The sequence below is a fragment of the Osmerus mordax genome, chromosome 25 (assembly GCF_038355195.1).
Source record: "Osmerus mordax isolate fOsmMor3 chromosome 25, fOsmMor3.pri, whole genome shotgun sequence".
Classification (NCBI taxonomy): domain Eukaryota; kingdom Metazoa; phylum Chordata; class Actinopteri; order Osmeriformes; family Osmeridae; genus Osmerus; species Osmerus mordax.
The window spans coordinates 1,970,963-1,995,599 of NC_090074.1; the positions used below are offsets into that span (position 1 = coordinate 1,970,963).

The 24,637-nt window shown below is 48.2% G+C and overlaps 2 protein-coding genes and 1 long non-coding RNA gene across 3 annotated transcripts in view; all 3 read left to right on the forward strand.

The window, feature by feature from the left end:
* The first annotated feature begins 566 nt into the window (after positions 1–566).
* Positions 567–16,998, forward strand: LOC136933265 (protein FAM168A-like). The gene is made up of 7 exons (XM_067228583.1): positions 567–712; positions 5,033–5,146; positions 8,665–8,756; positions 11,799–11,879; positions 13,958–14,083; positions 16,410–16,552; positions 16,777–16,998. The coding sequence occupies exons 2-7, from the start codon at positions 5,076–5,078 to the stop codon at positions 16,996–16,998; spliced, it is 735 nt and encodes a 244-aa protein (XP_067084684.1). The 5' UTR covers positions 567–712; positions 5,033–5,075.
* A 122-nt stretch (positions 16,999–17,120) lies between these two features.
* LOC136933403 (uncharacterized) lies at positions 17,121–21,708 on the forward strand. The gene is made up of 2 exons (XR_010874803.1): positions 17,121–17,253; positions 17,668–21,708. It is a non-coding gene; the product is annotated as an uncharacterized lncRNA (long non-coding RNA).
* Positions 21,709–22,551: 843 nt separating this feature from the next.
* Positions 22,552–24,637, forward strand: part of LOC136933267 (F-BAR and double SH3 domains protein 2-like) — a 10,818-nt gene continuing 8,732 nt past the window's right edge. The window contains exon 1 of the mRNA XM_067228584.1: positions 22,552–22,560. Coding sequence (XP_067084685.1) covers positions 22,552–22,560 — 9 coding nt within the window. The remainder of the gene's footprint in view (positions 22,561–24,637) is intronic.

Consider the following 24,637-nt stretch of genomic DNA (forward strand, 5'->3'; position numbering starts at 1 on the left):
GGCCCGTCATAATAGTCATAAGCAAATACATCATAAATGAGAAAAGTAATATAGAGAATAGGCCTATTTTAATTATATTCATCAATTTTGAAACTATGAACATGGGTCCACGCTTGGGCTATAATTATAGGTTCATTTGCATTTACCTATAGTATATTTGCTACTATTCAGAGTTTGTAGATGGGCATATAAGGTTTAGATAGTAAGCTATTTGTGTAACATCATACGAGGTTGCATTCTGCAATTTAGTTTTATGAGGACATATTGTTATGAATATTTAACCTTGACACATCGAAATATTTCCAATATGGCCTACGGTGTTCAGCCCCTCGTTTCCGTATGGGGAATATAAATTGCCTACATTTTTACCGCTCGTTACAAAATGTATTGTATTGAGTATTGAGTGTGTGGTTGATTAGGCAAGGCCTAGCAGTCCCTCTTTGACAATCGTATGAGAAAGTAAAGGTCCTCCTCTTGTGTTTGCAATCTTTACTGCCCCCCTCCGTCGCCCCTGCTTCTCGCTCTCAAAATTCCCATCCCCCCACTTTCTGTGTGTGGATGTCGATGCTACCAAAGTCGCTCATGAGAAAGCAGCGAAGCGAACCTAGGAGAAAACCGCCAGCATTGAACAAGGCAAAATAGTGACAACTCGGGACCCTGCACTGAATCCAAGACAAGCCAAAACACTATAGAAAATCCCTTCGGATATTTGGTGAGTAAGATTTTCCCAGATGTGTTCCTAGTTTGTGGACAGATGTTGCCGTATAATGTTTAATGAAATTGTCATTTGAACACGTTAAAAGGATAGACGGAGACAAGGCTATTTAAGATGGACACACGTTCCAAGAAATAAACCAGGGTTTACAAAACATGAAAAATGCATGTCAAGTGTGAAACAATGTGGGTTGGTGTGTCTTTAATGTTACTGCGGTGTAGAACAGTCCACAGACAGAATCTCGAGGATGCGTTATAAAGACGTGACGGGCAGACTGTTAGTGCGGTGGAATTACCGCCGACCTCTTGTCCCGGTTATATTTTTCTGCTCCTGCAGTTGCAGCTTTGCAATTCGCAAAGAGACGTGCGGCTCAAAATGGTGTCGGGAGTTAGACTGTGTGACCATAAAAAAACAAGTGAAATTCTGAGCACAGCAATTATTTCCACGACTGAGTCCACGAGCATAGCAGGGGGAAAACTATCGTTTCGATTTGTTACATCCGCTGTAATGGAGGGCAATCTTTTGTAGGATATTTCAAGACCTGGCATTTATAAAGACGCACTGTACATGCTAGTGTGATAGCTAGTTGGGAATTGTTTTGTTCGTCAATGACTTTTCCCATTTGTGGTGATGTTGCGTTTTTCCTTTGGAGAATGCCGTATAGCCTCCTATTAGCCTTTGGCTAGAATAGCTAATTTGATATAAGCTAATTATTATTTCATCGTTTTTGTGGCATAATGATGATACGACAACAATGACAAGACAAAGATAACGTATATAATAAAGACTAGGCTTGTATATTCATTTGAACCATAAACACGTAAATAACATGAATAATAATAGCATTAGGACACAACTCGTCTTTTCATTGTCATGTTTAGATTCAGCATCCTACACCACTGATAAAATGCCTGGAGATCAGAGAACACAGATTTAAGCATCACATTCAGAGATCGTCCTGTCCTGTGCAGTCTATACATCTTTAGCACGACCAAAACACCATCTTCTTCTTTTACGGTCGTCTCCCCGTACAGCCACAATTGCACCATGCTACATCTGAGGATATGCGAAGCTTTGTTAGATGCGACGAAATCCCAGAAGCTGAGTAAAGAATCCTATACTACGGCCCCGATTTATTCCCTGATGTCATTTGAACGGTCGCTAAATCCACCAATATACGGTTACAGGGAGGATAAAATGTGATTATCATCGTAGATTAACCACTTACACGTGTATTCACGTGCCATGTGGCGATGGAACCCTAGTACACTCCAGGCCTCATGGAACCAGCTATGTTGCTTTACCCCCGAGCTCAACGCACTAACCAGCAGCTCAAGCACTCACAAAGACGTTGTGCAGGAAAGAAGAATGAGCGTGTAGGAGAGGGTGAGAGAGATGAACCAACATGCCCAGGGGCGATCTCAGACTGAAGTAAATCCCTACCCTCCATCGTTCTGTCTTTGAAGATACCACAGAGAGATTGAGATCATTCTTTTTCCTCCTTTTTCTTACATTTTGTTTTATGTATCACTGTGATTCTCCTCTTGTGTGTGCGTGTGTTTGAGAGGTGAATCTTGTAAGTTGACATGACAGTAGCTAAGACAGGTGCAAGTAGTCTGTTATTGTATATCTATAACACTACTGTCTTAGTTGTTTCTGATCCAAAGCAAGCTTGGTCGTGAAAATCCCAGCAAAAACAGTGAGATTTCCTCATGTTAAGCCAGGGGATTATGGGAGTTGTAGTTTTAGTAGGGACGTAGTTGAGAGTTCAGCTACGAAAGCGAAAGTGGCAGCAGACTCGTGGCTCTTCCCACCCACAGAGCTCCTGTTACAGCAGGTAAACATCCCAGTGTGGACAAAGACGGTGTTTCGTCTTTTCACAAAACACCGTCTGCGTACGTGCTGTTAGCTCTGCCTGTCTCCAGAGGGCAGTGACAAATCACCCCTGGAGAGGTGACGGGTCCCAATTAACTGTGGAGACGCACTTGCCCTGGTGTTAACACCACAACGTTGCAAATGGCCTCTGTCTTCTTTTCCACCCCCTCCAACGCCTCTTATCTCGGTGTTTAATAAACACTCCGTTTAAAATCAAACCAGCCCCGATGATGAACAGGAATGTTAATAAAGGCTTTTGTTAGAGCCCATGCGGTAAGAAGGATTGGCCTCAGGCCTGTAGCATTTGTGAAACGTTTTGCTGAAGCGTCGGAGGGTGGAGGGGCCTGGTGGATGTGTGGAGGAGGGTGGGGGGGCCTGGTAGATGTGTGGAGGAGGGTGGGGGGGCATGGTAGATGTGTGGAGGAGGGTGGAGGGGCCTGGTGGATGTGTGGAAGCGATGGATTTGGCTCAGTGTCTGAGAATCTGGACTGCCTCTCACCTCAGTTGCCCCAGGGCTGCCCCTCTCTGGCTCTGCCTGGGGCCAGGATGTAGGCCTCCATGCTGCTACACACACACACTCATATCCACTCATGAACATATCCACAAGCACAACGAGACATCTAGGACACGTACGTACACACTCGCACTCAACTGACACACACACACACACACACAAGGTTAAGAATCTGCGCTGGCTCACAGTGTTCACAGAGGGGAGGTTAATCTCATTCATCTCTGAAAACCGTTGGGTGGCAATCGACTGATTATTTATCTGAGGGAGATATCAACCAAGAGGTGTTTATGCTTCTAATGAGACTAGGAAGGAGGTAGTCCTTGGTTCGTCTGCCCCGGTTCTGTAGAAGACTGCTCCTCCATACAGCTCAACGAGTAAACCTTTCTTTCTATCTTTCTTTCTTTCAAACACCCTGCTCTATCTCTCTCATCTCTCTCTCTCTTACTCTCTCTCTTATCTCCCTATTTCATCGCCCTCTCTCTCTTCCTCTCTTTCTCTCTCTCTCTCTCTCTCTCTCTCTCTCTCTCTCTCTCTCTCTCTCTCTCTCTCTCTCTCTCTCTCTCTCTCTCTCTCTCTCTCTCTCTCTCTCTCTCTCTCTCTCTCTCTCTCTTATCTCTCTACCCATGTTTCTCCTACACATGTTCGCTTTAGCTCAGCGTAGGTAACGAAGCGACAACAAGAGGGAGAGAAATAGCGTCTAGGTGGACTCTCACGTGGCATCTGTACCTGAGCTTGTGTGTGTGTTAAAGTCCGCCCTCATCGTTTGTTGTGTGCGTCTGGAGGATGAACTGACAGACAGACTGGGGGGGGGGGAGGGAGAGCTCAGGGCTGGAATGCGCAGTGCCTCAGAATACATGCAATGGAATGTCTTGCAGGGTTCGTTGCGTGTCTGAACCCCCCCCCCCCACCTCACCCCACCCCAAGAGACTGTTAGAGGCGCGTTCAAGACTGAAATAAACCCCCAATGTTCTCTCTTAACGATGTCTGGGCTGGAGGCTCTCGACATGAATAGGATGAGGAATTGTTTGCCACGGGCGAAGTCAGAGAGAACAGCACCTCAGCACCCCGGTGGTGCTCGTCGAGGATGTTGAGCGCGCTCAGAAGTCGCTCTCTCTCACGGCGTCCTGCTCACGTCTGAGTTCAGGCCTCAGAACCTTCCAAGGTCCTTCCTCTCATCTCCATCTCAGGTCTTTCCAAGTGTAGCCTGAGGCTAAGATGCTAGATTAGACCGTGTCAGCGGTTTTTTTAATAGATGGGGGTGGGCGGGTAATGAGGAGAAAGTACTTAGTTGAGATAAGGACGGATGTAAGGGACCAGGCATGCTCTTTACAAACCAGAGAGTGAGCGCTAAATAAGTTCTCTTGACCTTTTGACCTTGGTACCCTATGTGGTGTGTTGTTTAGTTCATGCTGTTATGTAATAATGAAATGTAAAACTGTGTAAAACAGGTAAGCGGTCATGTTTGAGGTAAAAGGGTGTGCTGTCGGATCAGTTGGTGAATGATGTTTCTGAAAATGTAAAACTGTCCAGTTGTGTCGGAGCAGGCAGTGTCCTGGTCTGTGTCACAGAGGGCACTGCTGTCCCACCAGGAGTTTCGCAATCACACCTCTGTCATGCTATTTGCATGCTTTACGCCTATATTTTGGTTATGAGCTAGCCTAGCTTTGCTTCTGTTTAATTATCATGACCGCCTTTCTCTGGATCTCTCTCCCTCCCTCTCTTTCCTTCTCTCTCTCTCCCTCCCTCTCCTCCTCTCCCCCCCCCCCCCCCTCTCTCTCTCTCTCTCTCTTTCTCCCCTTCCCCCCCTCTCCCTCTCTCTCTCTCTCTCCCTCCCCCCCTCTCTCTGTCTCTTTACTTGCTGTCATGTCCACTCTGCCTCTGCTGTAATCATGATTTATTTATTTCGTTTGCTCTTTTTAATTTCACAGAGTTGCGTTGCCTCTCCCTCTTCATCTCCTTATTGCCCAGAGAATGGCCGGCGGGCATCCTAACGACCAATTCAGTTTCTTGTACCAACCCGAAAGTTCTCAGAACCTGAAGAGGTCAGTGTAGAACAACTTCAGATCTTCTAATGACCCCTCCCCCCCCTCTCTCCTTTCCTTCTATGCGGTTTAAAGACCATGTGTGAAGTACAGGAGACTTTAACCATAATCAGCTCTAAAAATGTCATTGGTAAAACTGTGAGTTGGACAAATTGGAAACAATATATATTTTTTGACTGTTGAAGCGAGTTGGTACTGATTAAACTGAATAATTTATGGTAGTGTTCGAAACGCTTTATTTTACAGGCTTTTTAGTGCCAGGGAAACGAAGGCAGTAAACGTTATCAATGAATAACACTCCTGCTTGTGTTTTGAATACAATTTTGCAACATTGATTCTCAATGTAGTTTGGAAAGGTACCTAACTGAATCTGCACTGTAAGATAAAGCGTTGAGAATGTTTGATTTAATATATCCACACCTTCACCTTCACTTGCGTTGATAATGAGTACTGATGATATAATTGCCTTTGCTTATGGTTTGTTCACAGATAAAGTAATCGCTTTGTCTCCGACTCTAAGTGGGGGACCCTAAATTGGCTCACAAGCTGAAACTGAAGCTGCTTTAACCAAACCGTCATTCTCTCCTACTATTTGAACAGTGTGTTATAGCTTCAATTATTTTTTTATGATTTTAGTAGCTCTTTGATTCATTGTGCCCCCCCCACCACCCCCCCACCCCCACCACCCTTCCTCCCCCACGCTGGGGACGTGCTGTGATCCAGACAGGTGACAGGAGTTGATGGATCGATCCATTGCACTTCAGAAAAGGGGGTGGGGGGATGGGAGCCTGACTACTTGTCTTACATAACCCTTTCCTCTGCATGTTCTTTTCTAACCCCTCTCATCACATACATCTCTTTGTTCCTCCCCGTCAAGGAGGGAGATGACGGGTTTGTAGCATGTGTGCAATACTCGTGCATAATGTATATATTTCTCTGTAAAGTCACTGTTCATTCTTAAAAACACAGATTCAGTTCCTTCAGTCCGTAGAACCCCAACGTTCTCCCTGTATTTGTAGAACTGTCTATTTCTGTGTCAGAACCCACCCGTTTATTTCGGGAAGGCAGAGGTGGGTACTAGCCTCTCTCCGGTGAGTGGGAAGCAGGTACGCTGCTCTCTGCAGCGTCTGCCCGACAAGCACAGCCCGACAAGCACAGCCTTTCAAGCACAGCCTTTCAAGCACAGCTCGACAAGCACAGCCTGTCAAGCACAGCCTTTCAAGCACAGCCTTTCAAGCACAGCCTTTCAAGCACAGCCCGACAAGCACAGCCTGTCAAGCACAGCCTTTCAAGCACAGCCTTTCAAGCACAGCCCGACAAGCACAGCCCGTCAAGCACAGCCCGACAAGCACAGCCTGTCGAGCACAGCCTGTCAAGCACAGCCCGACAAGCACAGCCCGACAAGCACAGCCTGTCAAGCACAGCCTTTCAAGCACAGCCCGACAAGCACAGCCCGACAAGCACAGCCCGTCAAGCACAGCCCGACAAGCACAGCCTGACAAGCACAGCCCGTCAAGCACAGCCTGACAAGCACAGCCTGACAAGCACAGCCTGTCAAGCACAGCCTGACAAGCACAGCCTGACAAGCACAGCCTGACAAGCACAGCCCGTCAAGCACAGCCCGACAAGCACAGCCCGACAAGCACAGCCTTTCAAGCACAGCCCGTCAAGCACAGCCTGTCAAGCACAGCCTTTCAAGCACAGCCCGTCAAGCACAGCCTTTCAAGCACAGCCTGACAAGCACAGCCTTTCAAGCACAGCCTGACAAGCACAGCCTGTCAAGCACAGCCTTTCAAGCACAGCCTGACAAGCACTGCCTGTCAAGCACAGCCTTTCAAGCACAGCCTGTCAAGCACAGCCCGACAAGCACAGCCTGTCAAGCACAGCCTTTCAAGCACAGCCTTTCAAGCACAGCCTGACAAGCACAGCCTTTCAAGCACAGCCTTTCAAGCACAGCCTGACAAGCACAGCCTGTCAAGCACAGCCCGACAAGCACAGCCTGACAAGCACAGCCTGTCAAGCACAGCCTTTCAAGCACAGCCTGTCAAGCACAGCCCGACAAGCACAGCCTGTCAAGCACAGCCTTTCAAGCACAGCCTTTCAAGCACAGCCTTTCAAGCACAGCCCGTCAAGCACAGCCCGACAAGCACAGCCTTTCAAGCACAGCCTGTCAAGCACAGCCCGTCAAGCACAGCCTTTCAAGCACAGCCTTTCAAGCACAGCCTGTCAAGCACAGCCCGTCAAGCACAGCCTTTCAAGCACAGCCTTTCAAGCACAGCCTGTCAAGCACAGCCTTTCAAGCACAGCCTTTCAAGCAAAGCCCGTCAAGCACAGCCTGTCAAGCACAGCCTGTCAAGCACAGCCCGACAAGCACAGCCTGTCAAGCACAGCCCGTCAAGCACAGCCTTTCAAGCACAGCCTGTCGAGCACAGCCTGTCAAGCACAGCCTTTCAAGCACAGCCCGTCAAGCACAGCCTGTCAAGCACAGCCCGTCAAGCACAGCCTTTCAAGCACAGCCTTTCAAGCACAGCCCGTCAAGCACAGCCTTTCAAGCACAGCCCGTCAAGCACAGCCCGTCAAGCACAGCCTTTCAAGCACAGCCTTTCAAGCACAGCCCGACAAGCACAGCCTGACAAGCACAGCCTTTCAAGCACAGCCCGACAAGCACAGCCTGACAAGCACAGCCTTTCAAGCACAGCCTGACAAGCACAGCCTTTCAAGCACAGCCTGTCAAGCACAGCCCGTCACACTGAGCCCGCTTCCACACGGACAGCTCCCCTTTTTTAAAACTCGTCTCGTATGCCGGGAGCCAGGTGGCTGAGCGGTTAGGGAATCGGGCTAGTAATCTGAAGGTTGCCAGTTCGATTCCCGGCCGTGCCAAATGACGTTGTGTCCTTGGGCTAAGGCACTTCACCCTACTTGCCTCAGGGAGAATGTCCCTGTACTTACTGTAAGTCGCTCTGGATAAGAGCGTCTGCTAAATGACTAAATGTAAATATATGCGGTATGTTTCTGTACGTCTGGTTTCTAACCTGGTTTCTAACCCCGAGTCAGTCAGTCGGGTGCTAGCGTCTCCCTAAGATGGTTGTAAATATCCACGACACACGGTCCCCCTCTGCTGGTGTCGTCCTTAGCTGTCCCTCCTCTGCTGTTGGGACACACATCTAATCTCTGCCCTGGTTTTCCCTCTCAAGGAACCTGAAACGTGAAAATCTGTGTTTTAATCCCTTGAGTTATTAATGTGTAAGGCTGCATTTCTTTGTGTGAGAAGCCATTTTCTCTCTTTTTAATTTGTTTTACTTGAAGAGTCTCATAGTTCACAGCATCACTATGTCAACAGTGCATGAAGGGACCATGTGAAAGGTCAAACATGTACAGTCCTACTGACCACCTGCTGTTTATCTCTCTCTCTCTCTCTCTCTCTCTCTCTCTCTCTCTCTCTCTCTCTCTCTCTCTCTCTCTCTCTCTCTCTCTCTCTCCCTCTCTCTCTCTATCCCTCTCTCTGATCTCCCCTGCAGTAAGGGTAGACTGTCTTCCAGTATGAATCCTGTGTACAGTCCCGTTCAGCCCGGCGCCCCGTACGGCACGCCCAAGAACCTGGCGTATGCAGGTGAGTCCAGAAACACCACAGCCGTCTGCCACCTCGGAACCTCGTCCCGCTTTTCTTCTTCTCTCGCGCCTAACAGGAAGTAACGTCTCAAACTCGTGGGTCATTAGTAGTTCCAAGTTGTGCTAGAGACACGTGAGACACTTTTACGTAGCGTGGCATTTTTCTGGGGATCGAGGCTCATAGGCTTCATCTTAGTCTTGTTTTACTTGTATTCAAGCTTATTCATTCAGCGAGGTTGTAAAACATCTTAATGAATTTCCCCCAAGTCTTCTATCATCTTCGAGCCCAAATTACTTTAGTGTATTCTCCTGTCTTCATGAATAATAGAATTACATTTGCTCTCCTCTCACACCTATTGCTGAGTTTGTAACAGAGATGAATCCTGTCCAGTTGCAGAGGGCTGTCTTTACAATGACGATGCACATCTGTTATTTGTTCTGTGGTTCCCTCTGCCGATTTGTGCGTTCCTAGACATGCCTCAGCTCAGGGCAGAGGAACAGTGTTTGTAGACGTTATATGGACACGATTGTCACATTACAGTAAGATTGGTGTTTGAAGCACCCCAGCAAAAAAAAAAAAGCCTTTTGTGTAGTAGCAGGGGTAAGATCGCATGTTGGATGGGTGCTTTAGGCTGGTCATGATTCCGGAAGGTTCCTCTCAAGGTACGCGTCGTCGTACGTGTCGCTCGGAGCAACACGTCACCGTGACGCAGAGTGAAGAGTGACACCCAGCGCATTAGCATGTTCCTCAGAGAGCCGCGTCTCTTCACCGCCCACTGGTGGAAGAACGGGGCGCTCTGCAGCCGCCGTGCGTGTGTGTGTGCGTGCGTGCGCGTGTGTGTGTGCGTGATCCGTCTATGCGCCGCATGCACAAAGAGGACAGGCAGAAAAAGGGAAGGCGAGAAGAGAGGGGGAGGGGGAGAGGGGGAGGAGGAGGGGGAGAGGACGAGGAGGAGAGGAAGAGGGAGAGAGAAGGGAGAGGGGGAGAGGGGGAGAGGAGGAGGGAGAGGGGGAGAGGAGGAGGAGGGAGAGAGGGAGAGGAGGAGGGAGAGGGGGAGAGGAGGAGGAGGGAGAGGAGGAGAGGAGGAGGGAGAGGGGGAGAGGAGGAGAGGAGGAGGGAGAGGGGGAGAGGAGGAGGAGGAGGTGGAGGAGGAGGGAGGAAATGTGATTTCTCTGGTGTGTTTTCGTCCCCCAGCCCCAGCCAGGGCTGGTTGCTGACATTCCATTGGTGATTCATAGACCGGGCTGTTGCTACGGCAGCCAGTTTGATAAGAGCGAGTTTATACGAAAGGTGCCCTCAGCGCCTTGGTTTGCACTTCCCAGAATCCTTTGCTGGCCGTCGTCCTCGGGCTGCGGAGCGCGGAGTAGACGAGATGGCCGAGGGCTCGGCTGTGAAAGAAGCACAGCACCTACAAACACACACAGACACACACAAATACACACACACACATGCATAAGCACACACACATCCACACGTACACACGTGTAGAAGTGCCCAGGCAGACCCACACGGTGGCAGCTGTGGGGCCAGGGGAGAGCAGGCTGGAGGGACATTCTTTAGCTGCTCCCCTGATGTCATCCTCAGATACTGCTGACTGTAGGGATCCTCCCCCCACCTCCCTCTCTCGCTCTTTATCTCTGTGTCTCTTTATCTCCCTCTCTCTCGCTCTTTATCTCTGTGTCTCTTTATCTCTCTCTCTCTCTCTTTATCTCTGTGTCTCTTTATCTCTCTCTCTCTCTCTCTCTCTCTCTCTCTCTCTCTATTTATCTCTGTGTCTATTTATCTCTCTCTCTCTCTCTTTATCTCTGTGTCTCTTTATCTCTCTCTCCCTATTCCTATTTCCTCTCTCTCTTCCTCTCTGTCTTTCTTCCTCTACCTTTCTCTCTACATTTCTGTCTCTCTCTCTCTCTCTCTCTCTCTCTCTCTCTCTCTCTCTCTCTCTGTTCCTCTCTCTTCCTCCCTTTTCTTCCTTCCTTTTCTATGCAATTAGTCACACTGTTCCATAAATATGGAGACCAATTAGTGAGGTGTGGGTTCTGGCTGTGTGTGTGCGTGCGTGTGTGTGTTGGGCGTTGGATATGTGCGTAGGTGGCGTTTGAGGTTAGCCTGGCGGGCACACGGAGCCCGTGGTGTACGAGGAGAGCTGGCGGGCTTCGACCCGGCTGTGCCTCCCTGTTCCTCCCGTTCACTCACTTCCTGCTTCCTGCTCACTCGCGCGCTGATTGGCCGTCGCAAAGAGAGCGAGAAAACCAGGCTGATCCTTTCTGCGTTTTCAGTACTCGGCGTGTAGGTCTTGGTGTTTGTCACTGAGGTGCTTGGCAAGGTTAGAGGTATTTCCTCCCTTGCCCAGACACTGTTATATAACAGCTTTTACAAACAGGCTTTGTAATGTCTGTGGGTTGGCCATCAGCATCGGCTGTGTAGGCAAAGTAGTCCCACAGTACAAGTACCGAACATTGGGAAATTCACATATCGAACCATTTCAAAAAAATTAATATTGAAAGAAAAGTACCTACATTTCAGTCTACCCTGCAACACTATCTGTAGGGGGGTGGGGGGCATAAGGGGGGGGGTGGGGGTGGGGGGGCATAAGGGGGGGGGGGGTAAATCACAGTGACGGGACTGTGAAGCTTCCTCCTCAAGAGTAATAACCTGTAATAACCTGTGATTATCCGCTCGGCACAGACACTCTGACACTCCATGTCTGTCCTTCTATCTGTCCTTCTGACACACACACGCTAATGCACACACGCACACTGCTCTCTGTCATCCTAACACACACACACACACACCCACCCACACACACTAATGCACACATGCGCACTTCTCTCTGTCATCCTGACACACACTTATGCACACAAACACTCTCTCTCTCTCTCACACACACACACACACAAATGCACACATGTGCACTTCTCTCTGTCATTCTGACACACACTTATGCACTCAAACCCTCCCTTACACACACACACACACACACACACACACACACACACAAACACACACTGTGGTGTTCTAAGTGCCTCTCTTCTCCCTCCTCAGGCTATCCTGCAGGTTACCCCACTGCTGCTCCCACTTACACACCCAACCTCTACCAGACTGGGAGCCCAGGCTACCCCCAAGGTAAGGAGAACACACACACACACACACTGACACACACTCACGTACGCACACACACACCCACAGGCAGGTATATCGGGTGATCTCAAATTCAACATCGCCATGAAAGCTTGTTTTCTACTGTGCAAGCACCTGCATGCACAGACAGACACACATACAGACACACACACACACACACACAGACACACACTCAGAAACACACAGATGAGAAGCCCTACTTGGTCTTCTCTGAAGGCCCCCGTGTACGTTTCCACGGTAATCCTTCCAGAAGGTTCCCCTCCTTCCTAGTGTCTTAGTTCTCAGGTGTGTATTCCTGACATAGAGCTGCTTTCACTCACGGCAACTGACTGAGGCCCCGCAATAAGCCTCTACATGGAAATCTGATCAGAATATCATCACAAGGGTCTTATCTCTGTCACGTCGCAGTGTCAAAGTGTCTCTCTCTCCCTCTCTCTCTTGCTCTCTTGCTCTGTCTCACTCTTTCTCTCTCTTTCTCTCTCTCGCTCTCCGTTATTCTCTGTTTTTATCTCTACGTCTCTCTCCCTCCCTCTCTCTCTGTCTGCCCAGGGACACTGCGTTCAAAGTAGACTGAGAAGCTGATTGTATGACATTCACACAGAGCCCTAAAGTGGGATGTTCACAGGCTACTAAATGTGTTAGACTGCAAGAGAGCTTCTAAGTGCTACTTCAATACATCGTCGTTTAATGTGCTATGCATCCAAAGGTCATATTTATCAATCAGAAGTGTCTTTAAACAGTAAGGAAAATATAAGACACAACGGGATTGGTGTGTGTGTGTGTGTGTATGACTGCAGTAAAAACCTTGCCGCTGACGTGACGACAATAGCGCAGGCTACGATTGGTCAGATATAAGTGCAGTGCATTCTCAGTCAGACACATTAAAAAGCAATCTCTCTTTGTGAAAGGAGCCGTTTGCTGCGAGTCGTTTTCAGAGCAGGATCCTTCCTCCCCTGCCTCCCCTGCCTCCCCTTCCTCCCCTGCCTCCCCTGCCTCCCCTTCCTCCCCTTCCTCCCCTTCCTCCCCTGCCTCCCCTGCATCCCCTTCCTCCCCTTCCTCCCCTGCCTCCCCTTCCTCCCCTGCCTCCCCTTCCTCCCCTGCATCCCCTGCCTCCCCTTCCTCCCCTGCCTCCCCTGCCTCCCCTTCCTACCCTGCCTCCCCTTCCTCCCATGCCTCCCCTTCCTCAGTCTATGTTGTACCAGTTAATGCTTCGTAGAGAAACATCTATATCTTTTTTTAGCCGTGGATAATCACCCTCTCGCTACGCAGTCAAAACAAATCAGTCTCCCTACCGCCACCTGGTGGAGGTGATCCAGCCAATCACAGCCACAGGAACTTGTCACAGCTGGGAGGGGATGGGCTATAACTGGTCAGAAGTGGGGCAGGTGGTGATAGCTGGAGGCAGGCGGTTCTGGAGTGGGGAGGGGAGAGGAGAGGAGCAGGGTACTGGACCAGAGCAGAGCAGGGTACAGTGTCGTCTTATCTGCTGGTGCTCATCAGAACAGGGAGCCGGTTTGCAGGAGTGGAGACTGTAGCTATACCTGCTGGCTCTAATTGAGCCATGGAGTGTGTGTGTGTGTCTCAGAGTCTGTCTTTGTGTGTGTGTGTGTGTGTGTGTGTGTGTATGTGTGTGTTGTAGGCTGTTAAACTACGTGTGGTTGTTGCTGTGTGTCTACGTGTGTGTTTTGCGTGCACCTCTCTCTCTGTGTGTGTGAGCGTGTGTGTGTGTGTGTGAGCGTGTGTGTGTGTGTGTGAGCGTGTGTGAGTGTGTGAGCGTGTGAGTGTGTGTGAGTGTGTGTGTGTGAGTGTGTGTGTGTGTGTGTGTGAGTGTGTGTGAGCGTGTGTGTGAGTGTGTGTGTGTGAGTGTGTGTGTGTGTGTGTGTGAGCGTGTGTGTGAGCGTGTGTGAGTGTGTGTGAGCGTGTGTGTGAGCGTGTGTGTGTGTGTGTGAGTGTGTGTGAGTGTGTGAGTGTGTGAGCGTGTGAGTGTGTGTGAGCGTGTGTGTGAGCGTGTGTGTGTGTGTGTGAGTGTGTGAGTAACCTCTCCATGTCTGTGTCTGGGACAGTACTACTGCTGAAGCAGGGTTGGCCCCAGGCGACTGCTGCCCCCGGGGCCCCTGAGGGCTCCTATGACCTGGCCATGGACGGGAGCGCAGAGAACAGGCAGTACCAGGCCTCATCTGCTGCTTTCAGTAAATATGAACCCTACGTATTATACATGAATACACCCCCTCACACACACACACACATAGATACACATACATCTACACATACACACACACATGCATCTTCACATACATCTACACACACACACACACACACGTACATCTACACACACACACACATGCATCTTCACATTCATCTACACATGCACACACACATACATCTCCACGTACACACACACATACATCTATCGACACACACACACACACACACACATCTTTACATTCATCTACACACACACACACACACACACATACAAGTGCACAGACACGTCAGTCATAGTATGGGTATTGAATGCATGCACGTACACACACAAACACATGGACGTGCTCACACACACAGCTTACAGTCCCAGGAGACAGCCAGCTAGAGACACAGAGAGAGACAGGCTGCAGGGGGAGACAGCCAGGCTAGAGACACAGAGAGAGACAGGCTGCAGGGAGAGACAGCCAGGCTAGAGACACAGAGAGAGACAGGCTGCAGGGAGAGACAGCCAGGCTAGAGACACAGAGAGAGACAGGCTGCAGGGGGAGACAGCCAGGCTAGAGACACAGAGAGAGACAGGCTGCAGGGTGAGACAGCCAGGCTAGAGACACACAGAGAGAGACAGGCTGCAGGGAGCCAGCCAGGCTAGAGACACAGAGAGAGACAGGCTGCAGGGAGAGACAGCCAGGCTAGAGACACAGAGAGAGACAGGCTGCAGGGGGAGACAGCCAGGCTAGAGACACAGAGAGAGACAGGCTGCAGGGAGAGACAGCCAGGCTAGAGACACAGAGAGAGACAGGCTGCAGGGAGAGACAGCCAGGCTAGAGACACAGAGAGAGACAGGCTGCAGGGTGAGACAGCCAGGCTAGAGACACAGAGAGAGACAGGCTGCAGGGGGAGACAGCCAGGCTAGAGACACAGAGAGAGACAGGCTGCAGGGAGAGACAGCCAGGCTAGAGACACAGAGAGAGACAGGCTGCAGGGTGAGACTCAAGATCAGAGGAGGGCAGAGGTATGTGGTCAATATGCCTGAGAGAAAGATGTGAGGAGGAAGAGGAAGTGACATCACCGGAGGATCTTGGCATGACGCTGGCTTTGTTTTTTTGTTGTTGTGCTTTATCATCCTCGCTGTCACGGCAACCAGACCTGCCTCCATAACCGAGATCCATTACTGTTTAAAAACACCAGAAAATATTTGGGTGAGCTTGATTTGTCTCAGCCCCTGCAAAATATACTCTGAATCAGTCTCATAAGTTGTTCTCTGTATTGGAGCTAGTTCTGGTTGCAGACTCATATGACCGTGAACATAGACACAGGTGGTCTGCTTTTAGATCAGCTCACCAACTTAGACTCACTCTTGCACTGTGCCCTAATAGTTTAGTGATTCTGTGTTTCTGTAGACCACCTGCAGATAGCGTAAGGGCAGTGTGTGTGTGTGTGTGTGTGTGTGTGAGTAATGTGGATATGGAAGTCTGTGTCTGTGCTTAATGTATGGATTTTGACTGGGAGAGCCGTCTCCATGGGCCCGCAACAGGAGAACCACGACATGCGGTCCGATAGTCCATAACAATCATGCGCGGTCTTTTTATCCGCGCAGTGCTTTTACAGGACTGCGGTGACGCACTAAGTGCTGTGTGGTGTCTTTCTAATCTTTCTCTGCATCTTTGACAACATCATTGTAACCGTCACAGAACACAATGCGACCACGCTAGCATGGCAGTTTGTGTTTGAGATGCACGCAGGAAGCAGGAACTGAATCATCCTCCATCTCTCTATTTCTCCCTCCCTTTCCTGTTCTCTCTGCCCCTATCTTTCTCCTCTCCCTCTCTCCCCCCCCTTCCTCTCCCTCTCTCCCTCCCCCTCCTCTCTCTCTCTCTCTCTCTCTCCCTCTCCGTCCCTCCCTCCCCCTCCTCTCTCTCTCCCTCTCCGTCCCTCCCTCCCTCCCCCTCCTCTCTCTCTCTCTCTCTCCCTCTCCGTCCCTCCCTCCCCCTCCTCTCTCTCTCCCTCTCCGTCCCTCCCTCCCCCTCCTCTCTCTCTCTCTCCCTTTCCCTCCCTCCCTCTCACTCCTCTCTCTCTCTCTCCCTCTCCGTCCCTCCCTCCCCCTCCTCTCTCTCTCTCTCCCTTTCCCTCCCTCCCTCTCACTCCTCTCTCTCTCTCTCTCTCTCTCTCCCTCTCCCTCCCTCCCTCCCCCTCCTCTCTCTCTCTCTCCCTCTCCGTCCCTCCCTCCCCCTCCTCTCTCTCTCCCTTTCCCTCCCTCCCTCCCTCCCCCTCCTCTCTCTCCCTCTCCCTCCCTCCCCCTCTCTCTCTCAGGATATGCTGCGGGGACTCCCTACAAGGTCCCCCCAGGCCAGTCTAACGGGGCGCCCCCCCCCTACTCCCCGTCCCCCAACCCCTACGCCACGGCCATGTATCCCATCAGAAGTGCCTACCCCCAGCAGAACCTCTACACTCAGGTAGGCCCTGCCCCGCCCTGCCTCGCCCCGCCCTCGCCCGCCCTGCTCTGCGCGGGGTCGGACGGCCTCCCCGCCGGCTGGTTCTGGGTAAACGAGGACATTCGTGTGACGCAATTCTCTCTCTTCGTCCTGTCCCATTCTCCCTCGCTGTCTCTCTCTCACTCTCCTCTCTCTCTCTCCCCTCCTCCTCCTCTCCCCCCTCGCTCGCTCCCCCTCCCCCCCAGGGTGCTTACTACACCCAGCCTGTGTACGCCGCCCAGCCTCATGTCATCCACCACACCACGGTGGTGCAGCCCAACAGCATCCCCTCCGCCCTCTACCCACCCCCCGTCCCCGCCCCACGCTCCAACGCCGTCGCCATGGGGATGGTGGCCGGCACCACCATGGCCATGTCTGCCGGTGAGTGGACCGGACCAGGGGTCAGGGCTCAGGGGCATTTACCGTGAAATGGTTTTTATAGTAATAATACACAGTTTACTGGTTTTTGTGAGTGGAAATAGTCAATTGTTTACATTTTTGTTGACTTGTGTCTGTATCCTGTTTGCGTGTGTGTGTGTGTGTGTGTTAGGGCACCCTGCTGACCACACCTCAGCACACCCCAACACATTGGAGGGCATCCAGTTACCGTGCCAACTTACCGGCCCCCAGGGAACCCCTGGGTACAGCTACGTGCCTCCGCACTGGTAGAGCCACCAACTCATGTAAGTGGACTGACCTCAGGTCAGCCCCTGTCATCCATCTGTAACAGCCTCAGGGCTGAGTCCATGTAAGTGACTGACCTCAGGTCAGCCCCCTGTCATCCATCTGTAACAGCCTCAGGGCTGAGTCCATGTAAGTGACTGATCTCAGATTAGTCTGTGTTCTCCATATAGAAAAGCCCCAGGTCTGTCTTATGTAAGTGACTGATCTCCGATCAGCCAAGATCCTCCCACTGGTAATGCCCCATGGCTATTTTGGGTAAACCACCGGTCCTGAGATTATATCACCGGCATCTATGCCATAAATAGCTTTTAAGACTAAGAGACTAGATAGAAAATGAAACATGTTTGATTTTGTGCTGCTCGTATTAAAAAAACAATGTCGTCCCTCTGTTTCATCCATCCTTCTCCTCTCAGATCTGGAGTCAAGCATCGCTCACAACAACTCAAGTCTTACATTGGTGCAGAAGGGTCATTGGAAGGGCACCAAGTTGGTCTGCAAGAACTAAAAACTAAAGTGCAAGTGTCACTTTAAGCATTCTTTTCATATTTGGAAGCTGCTTTTATTTTTTATTTTTACCAGACTCAGTTTTTGTTTTTTTGTTGAATAGTTTTCGTTTATTTTGAAACTCTTAAAATACAGGCACACTGACCAGCAGTATAAAACATTTATAGTACAGTTGTCTTTTCCTTTCTTTTTCGATGTTTCTGTGTCTGTTTCTTGTCGTTTGGTTCTGATACTAAACCAATCCCTTCAGCAGTGGGGATGCACACATCTCTGTACGCTGCCAAACCTTCAGATGTTTCTAGTTCTTTTTCATCAAACTTTTTCTTTCTCTCTGGGTGGTGTGTCCGGGTGGTGTGTCCGGGTGGTGTGTCCGGGTGGTGTGTCCGGGTGGTGTGTCCGGCTCGTCCCAGTCATCCCCTGGGACAGCGGCCGTCACCCCTGACTTTCCTCGCCTTTTTAATTTGCCTTCTGGTTTGGGTTTACGTTCAAGAACACCATTTCCCAGCACAGTTAAACAAGGGTTGTCTTCCAGCTTGTAGCAGTGCATCAACTTGGCTTTGTAAGAATATACCCTAATGTCTGACAGTTTCAATGTGGTAACACTCCAGCAGGAGAAAGATTTATACCATAAGCATAATTTCAACACCATTTAAAGGACAATTTCAGTGAAGTCAGTGACTACCTAATTAGCTTGTACATCTACTAGAGTATAGTAAGCAATTTAAATATCTTGGACATATATGAATATATTATTATGTAGGTATAAAGATGCGTGAATAAGCAGTGGTTGTGTTTCTTCACACACGTACTCAACCGATATGTAAAACTCTAAGTATTCAAAGTGTGCATATACACCTGTGTAAAGATGGCATAGGACATGCACGCACACTAATATACACACAAGCTACATACAGATGTGTCTGCGGCTGTGATTGGACGAAGGCAATGTTTTTTGTGGTTTTGTTATTGGCTGGATGCATCTTCCCTTAAGGCTAACATGCTCCGATGTGAACTAGCGCTAGTTAGCGTTGCAGACATTTGTGGCGCTTGTGTCAGTGTGACCTTTGAAACTGACGTTAAAGGATTTAAAGGGACAGTAAGGTTAATTGGGGACAGCTGTTTGACACAATTGTATCACATCATATAGACCAGGGAGAAATTGAGCAAGAGAGGTGGCAGTAAGCATTTGAGGAACAAAAAAAAAAATATGTAAAAAAAGTAATTAGTCTTGTCCTCTGAGGAACACAGTGTTGTGCATGTCTCCCATCTCCAAAACTGTGAATGAACCACAGACTGGAGATTATTGTTATTGGCAATAAAGATATGATTTCATATCATGTTTACATAGACAAACAGCCAGCAAGGACTGCATTAAAACCGGATTAGCGTTGACAGTTCCTCAGGTGATCTGTAGGGGGCAACAGAGAGCGATGCGCAGGTATGTGAGGGATGGAAGAAGAGATGACGCCTGGCCTCGAAGTAAATCAGATCCTGCTCCGAGAATTGCTTCTTTAAATTAACGTTACTGATATGAATTTCGGTCAGTGCACGTAACAACAGGAAGTAGTATCTGTACTTCCTGTAACAGTTCAAACCCATTTGGAGAAAAAACACTGGCAGTTACATTCGCAAACCGTCGTTTTTCATCCAAGGAATTTGTGAAATCCTGAATCGTTGCATTTGCATGTTTGCTAAACCTTTTGCGGTACCTGGTTGCTTAGTCCACTTTGCACCAGAATAGCTTCTGTCCTTTAGGACTTTCCTTTTTCTTTTTCTAATGGAGCCAGGCCAGGATATCTTGACTTCCTGGGCATACAATAACAGGCGCTGTTGAGGGAAACGTTTGGTGAATAGAAAGTAAAAGGCTGGAGGGGGATTTACGGTGAGGACTAGGTCGTGGATAGAGGTCAGAGGTCACGTCCATTGTGGACCAGAAGTATCAGACTGGTTGTTTGAGGGTCGAGGGGAAGGTCAAGGGTCATGATGGTGGACATTCCAGGGGACAGGGTTGGGGTGACTGGAGGTTGTTACGGGGTTCTTAGGGGTGTGAGGTCACAGTTTGAGCACCCTCTTCCCTTCCCCCATCACCCCCTCCTGTGCGTGACCACATATCAAGAGTTGTCGTGTGAGTGTGTAAAAAAAAAAAAAAATTGCACAAGCATCTAAAAGTAATAATCTATGCTAACGAATAGGTACGGAATCGTTTAGGAGACTTCATTTTAGTTCAGTTTGATTTGGTAAGGTACACATTGGTCTCTGTAAACTGGCTGTAAACTTAAGGCTTAGGGATAATATACTGTATCTGTTCTGGGTAAACACTATCATCTGACTTAATTTAGTGGATTGCAAGTAGTTGACCATCGTTCAAAGATGCAACATATTGATTTGGAACTTTTTCATCTGGGTTTTTGTTTGTGGAATGGTTCGTCCAACAGACAAATGAGGTATAGGACAAATGAGTATAGGAAGGTTACCAATGTTACCAAGGTAGAGTAGGTGTGCGAGTGTGTGTGTGTGTGTGTGTATGCAGTCTTGTGTGAGTGTATCCTCCATACCTTGGGAGGGGAGTTCAGAGCAGACAATACGAACATTATACCCTTCCTCTTTATTAAAGAATCAAAACAGAGAGCCTGCAGAAACAACATCTAAATTTAAAGACTAAAGTAATATTGTGCTGAAGATTTGGAGAACAAGAGTAAATATTTTTATTGACACATTAAGCTTGTTTAATTGAGACCATTGACCACGACAACAACGGAAGAAAAAAAAAGAAAGAAAAAAAAGAATATTTTTATTTTTTACAGCTCTTCACTAGAATTTGAAATGTGATGGGGACAGAACGCTGCATATGGCTTGTTGCGCAATCCCAGGTCCAGTAGAAGACCAGGATCCCTCCCCTAAATCCTGGGTTCTAAAAACCTCAGAGGAAATCAACCATGTGTACGAGTATAACCTTGGTGTTTAAACAGATTTAAAAAAAAATAATAATGATTCATTTCTGGTATGTGATTTAAGCGCTTCTTACCATAAGTGTTATTTAAAGTTTTAATGATTGATGTTTATTATTCTTAAGGTAGAGGATCCGATGGGTTCAGCTGAGGCTGGTCTGTGTTGAGGAACTTCATACGAGGTTGGGTGGAACACAAGTCTGGGGGGGTGAGCAGAGGGTTGATAACAGACTTGGGTCAATCACTATTCGCAAATACTGTCAAATAAGGAGTGGAACCAGTTGATCGGATCTGAGAACTGCACGTTGTAAAGCAAATCGAACGCGCCTCATTTACTTTAACTGACCCAGGTCTGTCCACGGACTGGAGGGAAACAGGTCCTCTCTCGCTGGCCCCTTTCAAGACCTTCAGAGCCTTGGGGGGGCTCTGAAACACAACAGTCTGTTCATTGACATATAGGCTAAAAGCAGATACCAAGGCAAAGTGTTAAGATGACTGAGCGTTGGAAGTGACCAGTGTTTCAACACCTGAGGTTGGGATGTGACCCCTAGGTTGAACCAGAAAGGGTGTTTCTTTACTGTTTCAGATCGTTTTGGTCGTGCACTTCAGCCTTGTACAACTCTGATTTGAAACGGTAATATACAGTTAGAAATAAGCTCTGTGTCTTCCAGGAGAAAGAGATAAAATATTTTCCAGATGAAGTTTATCGTCAGAACCTTGAGAAGGCCCCCCAACCAGTGACCCAACGTTATTGCAAGGTTCTGTCACAAATGTTGCAGCAACGCTGGTGGAGCATTTTTGTAACATTAGGTTGGGATTCTTATTGCAGAGACCCACATCAGACTTGTGTATATGAAGTGTAAATTTGTTTTAGTTTTTATGTTGTTCAAGAGGATGGTTAGTGAGCCTGGTGACAGGCGTAAGGCAACTTTGTAATTGTATTATATTTACTGTACGATGTAGAACATTCAATAACTATTAAAATCTTTCCCAAAAAGTCAAGCGTTCCCTGAGTGTTTTTCTCGCTTCATAACCAGCATGAAAAACGATATAAATAAACAAATATAAATATTGCACATTAAGTTATTGCCTTTAAGTGTGTCCATGAATTATTTAGTGATCCACTGGAGTCGTTTATCCGCATCTTGAGGTAAAAAGCGGCAGCCTAAAAATAGGTGCATATTATTGCACAGATGTGCGCGTGAGTCGGAGGGATTCATCATATAATCCCCAACTAATCCATGTTTGTGGAGAGGAAGCGGCCACCAGGGGCATCAAGGCCACGAAAGAATTCCCCATCTGCGATCATGTCTCTCCACCATCCACCATCTGACCCAAAGGAAAAGTCCCGTGCACTTCCTCGGCGTGTCGCCCTCCCCATCCTTCCACCACCGGAAACGCCGCTGAATCGCAAACTTCGCTTCTATGTTCCCCGAGGCCAGTATTTTGAACAGGACTTCGTCCGTGTGTTGAGTTGAGTCGTCATGGCCGCCCGAAACTGACTAAATTTACCCGTGCGTGGCTCTTGTTCTTGCATTATCATATAATCCACGTTGCGTGGACGGATTAACTTCCAACATTTTCCAGGATATTTTAATGACAAAAAAGAAAAATGCAACCTCCGCAAGAAAGGTGAGTTGTCCCGTTGCTACTTTGCTTCAAATGTTTCGACGAGTGTTGCATATTTAATTCTTGGAAGATGCAAGCTTTGTTGTTGAACAACTTCCAGATGTAACTTTGTAAACCTTCGGACTGTCGATTCAAATAATTAAATTGCATTCGTACGGCAACGTTGCTGTTTATCGTGCAATCGTGAATAGAAGTGATGAACATTCTTAGCAAGAAATGCCCCAAGTAGGGGTCTAATATATTGGGGGAAAAGGGAGAACGGGATACATTGTTGCGTGGTTTCAATTATGCTGTAAATCTAGACTTGGGTCAAAGCAAAACATTGGCTAAACAAGACGGAAATATTTATTGCAGGGTTTAAATATGTTTTACGTTTTAGGCTTGAAAAATAGAAGTAGGGATGCAGCGCAAAAAAATGTTCTTGGTATCATATTTCAAAAACATTGCACAACATTACAGAGGGCAATCGTTTCTGATCTTTAATGTTACTGTCATGGTATATAAATGCGGTAAGAAATCAACGTGACAAATGTATACCTACAGATCTACGGCTTATCTATCTTAAGGAAGGCTTTTTGATGGTAAAACTCATATCGATGTGATCTTTCAAATATATATTTTTTTGACCATGACATTTTAACTCGTCCACATTATTCTCATGAGTGAGTCAGCGATAATTGACCCTCAGTTGGAATTAAATGTCAGTGAACCTACTTAGTCATTCAAGAGAATGAAACCCTTGAGTCCCTATAGAGCTCATGAGTTATTATTTGGTCCCCTGTGAATTTCCCTTAAAGACTACACTGTTGAACAAGAAGTTGCAGATGTTTCACATCACTAGTGTTGTCTGAGTCGACTTGCTCTGTAACTTTTTCAACGGTCCAAGATTGTAGGTACTTGCAGTAAGTATATTTACTGCACCCACCCGCGAAAAATCAACAAATAAAAGCAAATCGAAAAACACAAACAAGTTTCGTCGAAAATCCAACACATTCAATTGGTTCAGCTCGTAGTCAGAAATTGAAAGACAAAATGAAATCAAAGCACCGGAGTTCCTGGTTCACTACACTCCCAATTAGTAACTTTGAGTCTGGGTCACCAGGATTCATTACCGAACTCACGGACAATTTACCAGTCCGGAGAACTCCCTCCTCTCCTTCCTCAGAGACCCCGCGAGACACCGTTTACCCGAGCTCATTAGACTTTAGATCCCCTATATGCTCCTGACTAAACACCAACCCTGCTATATACTAACTTAATATACTTCACATACTGTACAAAAGTATTTGTTACTAAGTATTACTAATACTTAATACTATACCAACCTCTGAACCTCCTTAATGATCGAGATAGATCAGATGAGACTGAGTAGTACATTGCTGCTGGGAATCTTGACAAGCTGATATGCTATCAAACAGAGCAGGAAACAGTCACTTACGATAGTATAACTCAGACTGTTAACTAGACCGTACACGCCATATGCAGGATTTAAATGACCAGACACTTCAAGTGTTTGGAGACAGGGAAACTAATTCAGTGATGTTCCTGAGGGGTGCTGTCCACAAGACTTTGACAGTTTCGTGCGTGTACCAGTGGTGTAGTAGGAGTGACTGGAGATATGCTTTGGCTTAGTGTCAGTGATGATAAGTGAATATACTTTGTATTCATTCATTCTAAAATGAAGCAAGTGTATATATAACTCTAACCTTTTGGGGGACGGGGGTCAGGAGACAGTCTGTGGGTTCAGCTGGGTGTTTCTGAAGGTTCAGCTGTGTGTTTCTGAGGGTTCTGATGTGGTGTTTCTGCCGCCCCCCCCCACACACACTTCCCTACTCCACAGGTCAAGGTGACCAGGAGCTAAAACACACCCATGCTGAGCAGATGAGCAGGTTACAGGTCAACATCAGACAGAGTGTGATCTGCTGGAGGACCTGAGGTGAGGAGGGGAGTGGCCGGGGGGGGGGGGGGGGGGGGGGGTTTGGGGACGAGAATCTGGGTTGGAGAGTGGGAGGGGGGTGGTGGTGGTGGTGGGGGGGGGGGGGAGAGACAGGCCTGAAAGAACCTCATCCTATTCTCAACAGCTGGGACTGTCTACAGATGTTTGATCTGCTTTTTGCGATTTGCTGGAAGGAACAGAGCCACGTTACACAAACCTCACCAAAAAGAGAGAGAGAGAGAGAGAGAGAGAGAGATTCAGAATGTTGTCTAGTGTTTTTATCAGAAAATCACCACAGCTTTTTGGGAAATGAAACAAAAAGTTTGGCACAACAGTAAAGCAAATGAACGACTGGGAATGGAGGGA

Excerpts from the sequence above, each read along its gene's own strand:
- LOC136933265 (XM_067228583.1), top strand. The coding sequence starts at position 5,076 with ATGGCCGGCGGGCATCCTAACGACCAATTCAGTTTCTTGTACCAACCC. Across the intron at positions 8,757-11,798 it reads CAAGAACCTGGCGTATGCAG|GCTATCCTGCAGGTTACCCC; the intron begins GTGAGTCCAGAA and ends CTCCCTCCTCAG. Across the intron at positions 11,880-13,957 it reads GAGCCCAGGCTACCCCCAAG|TACTACTGCTGAAGCAGGGT; the intron begins GTAAGGAGAACA and ends TGTCTGGGACAG.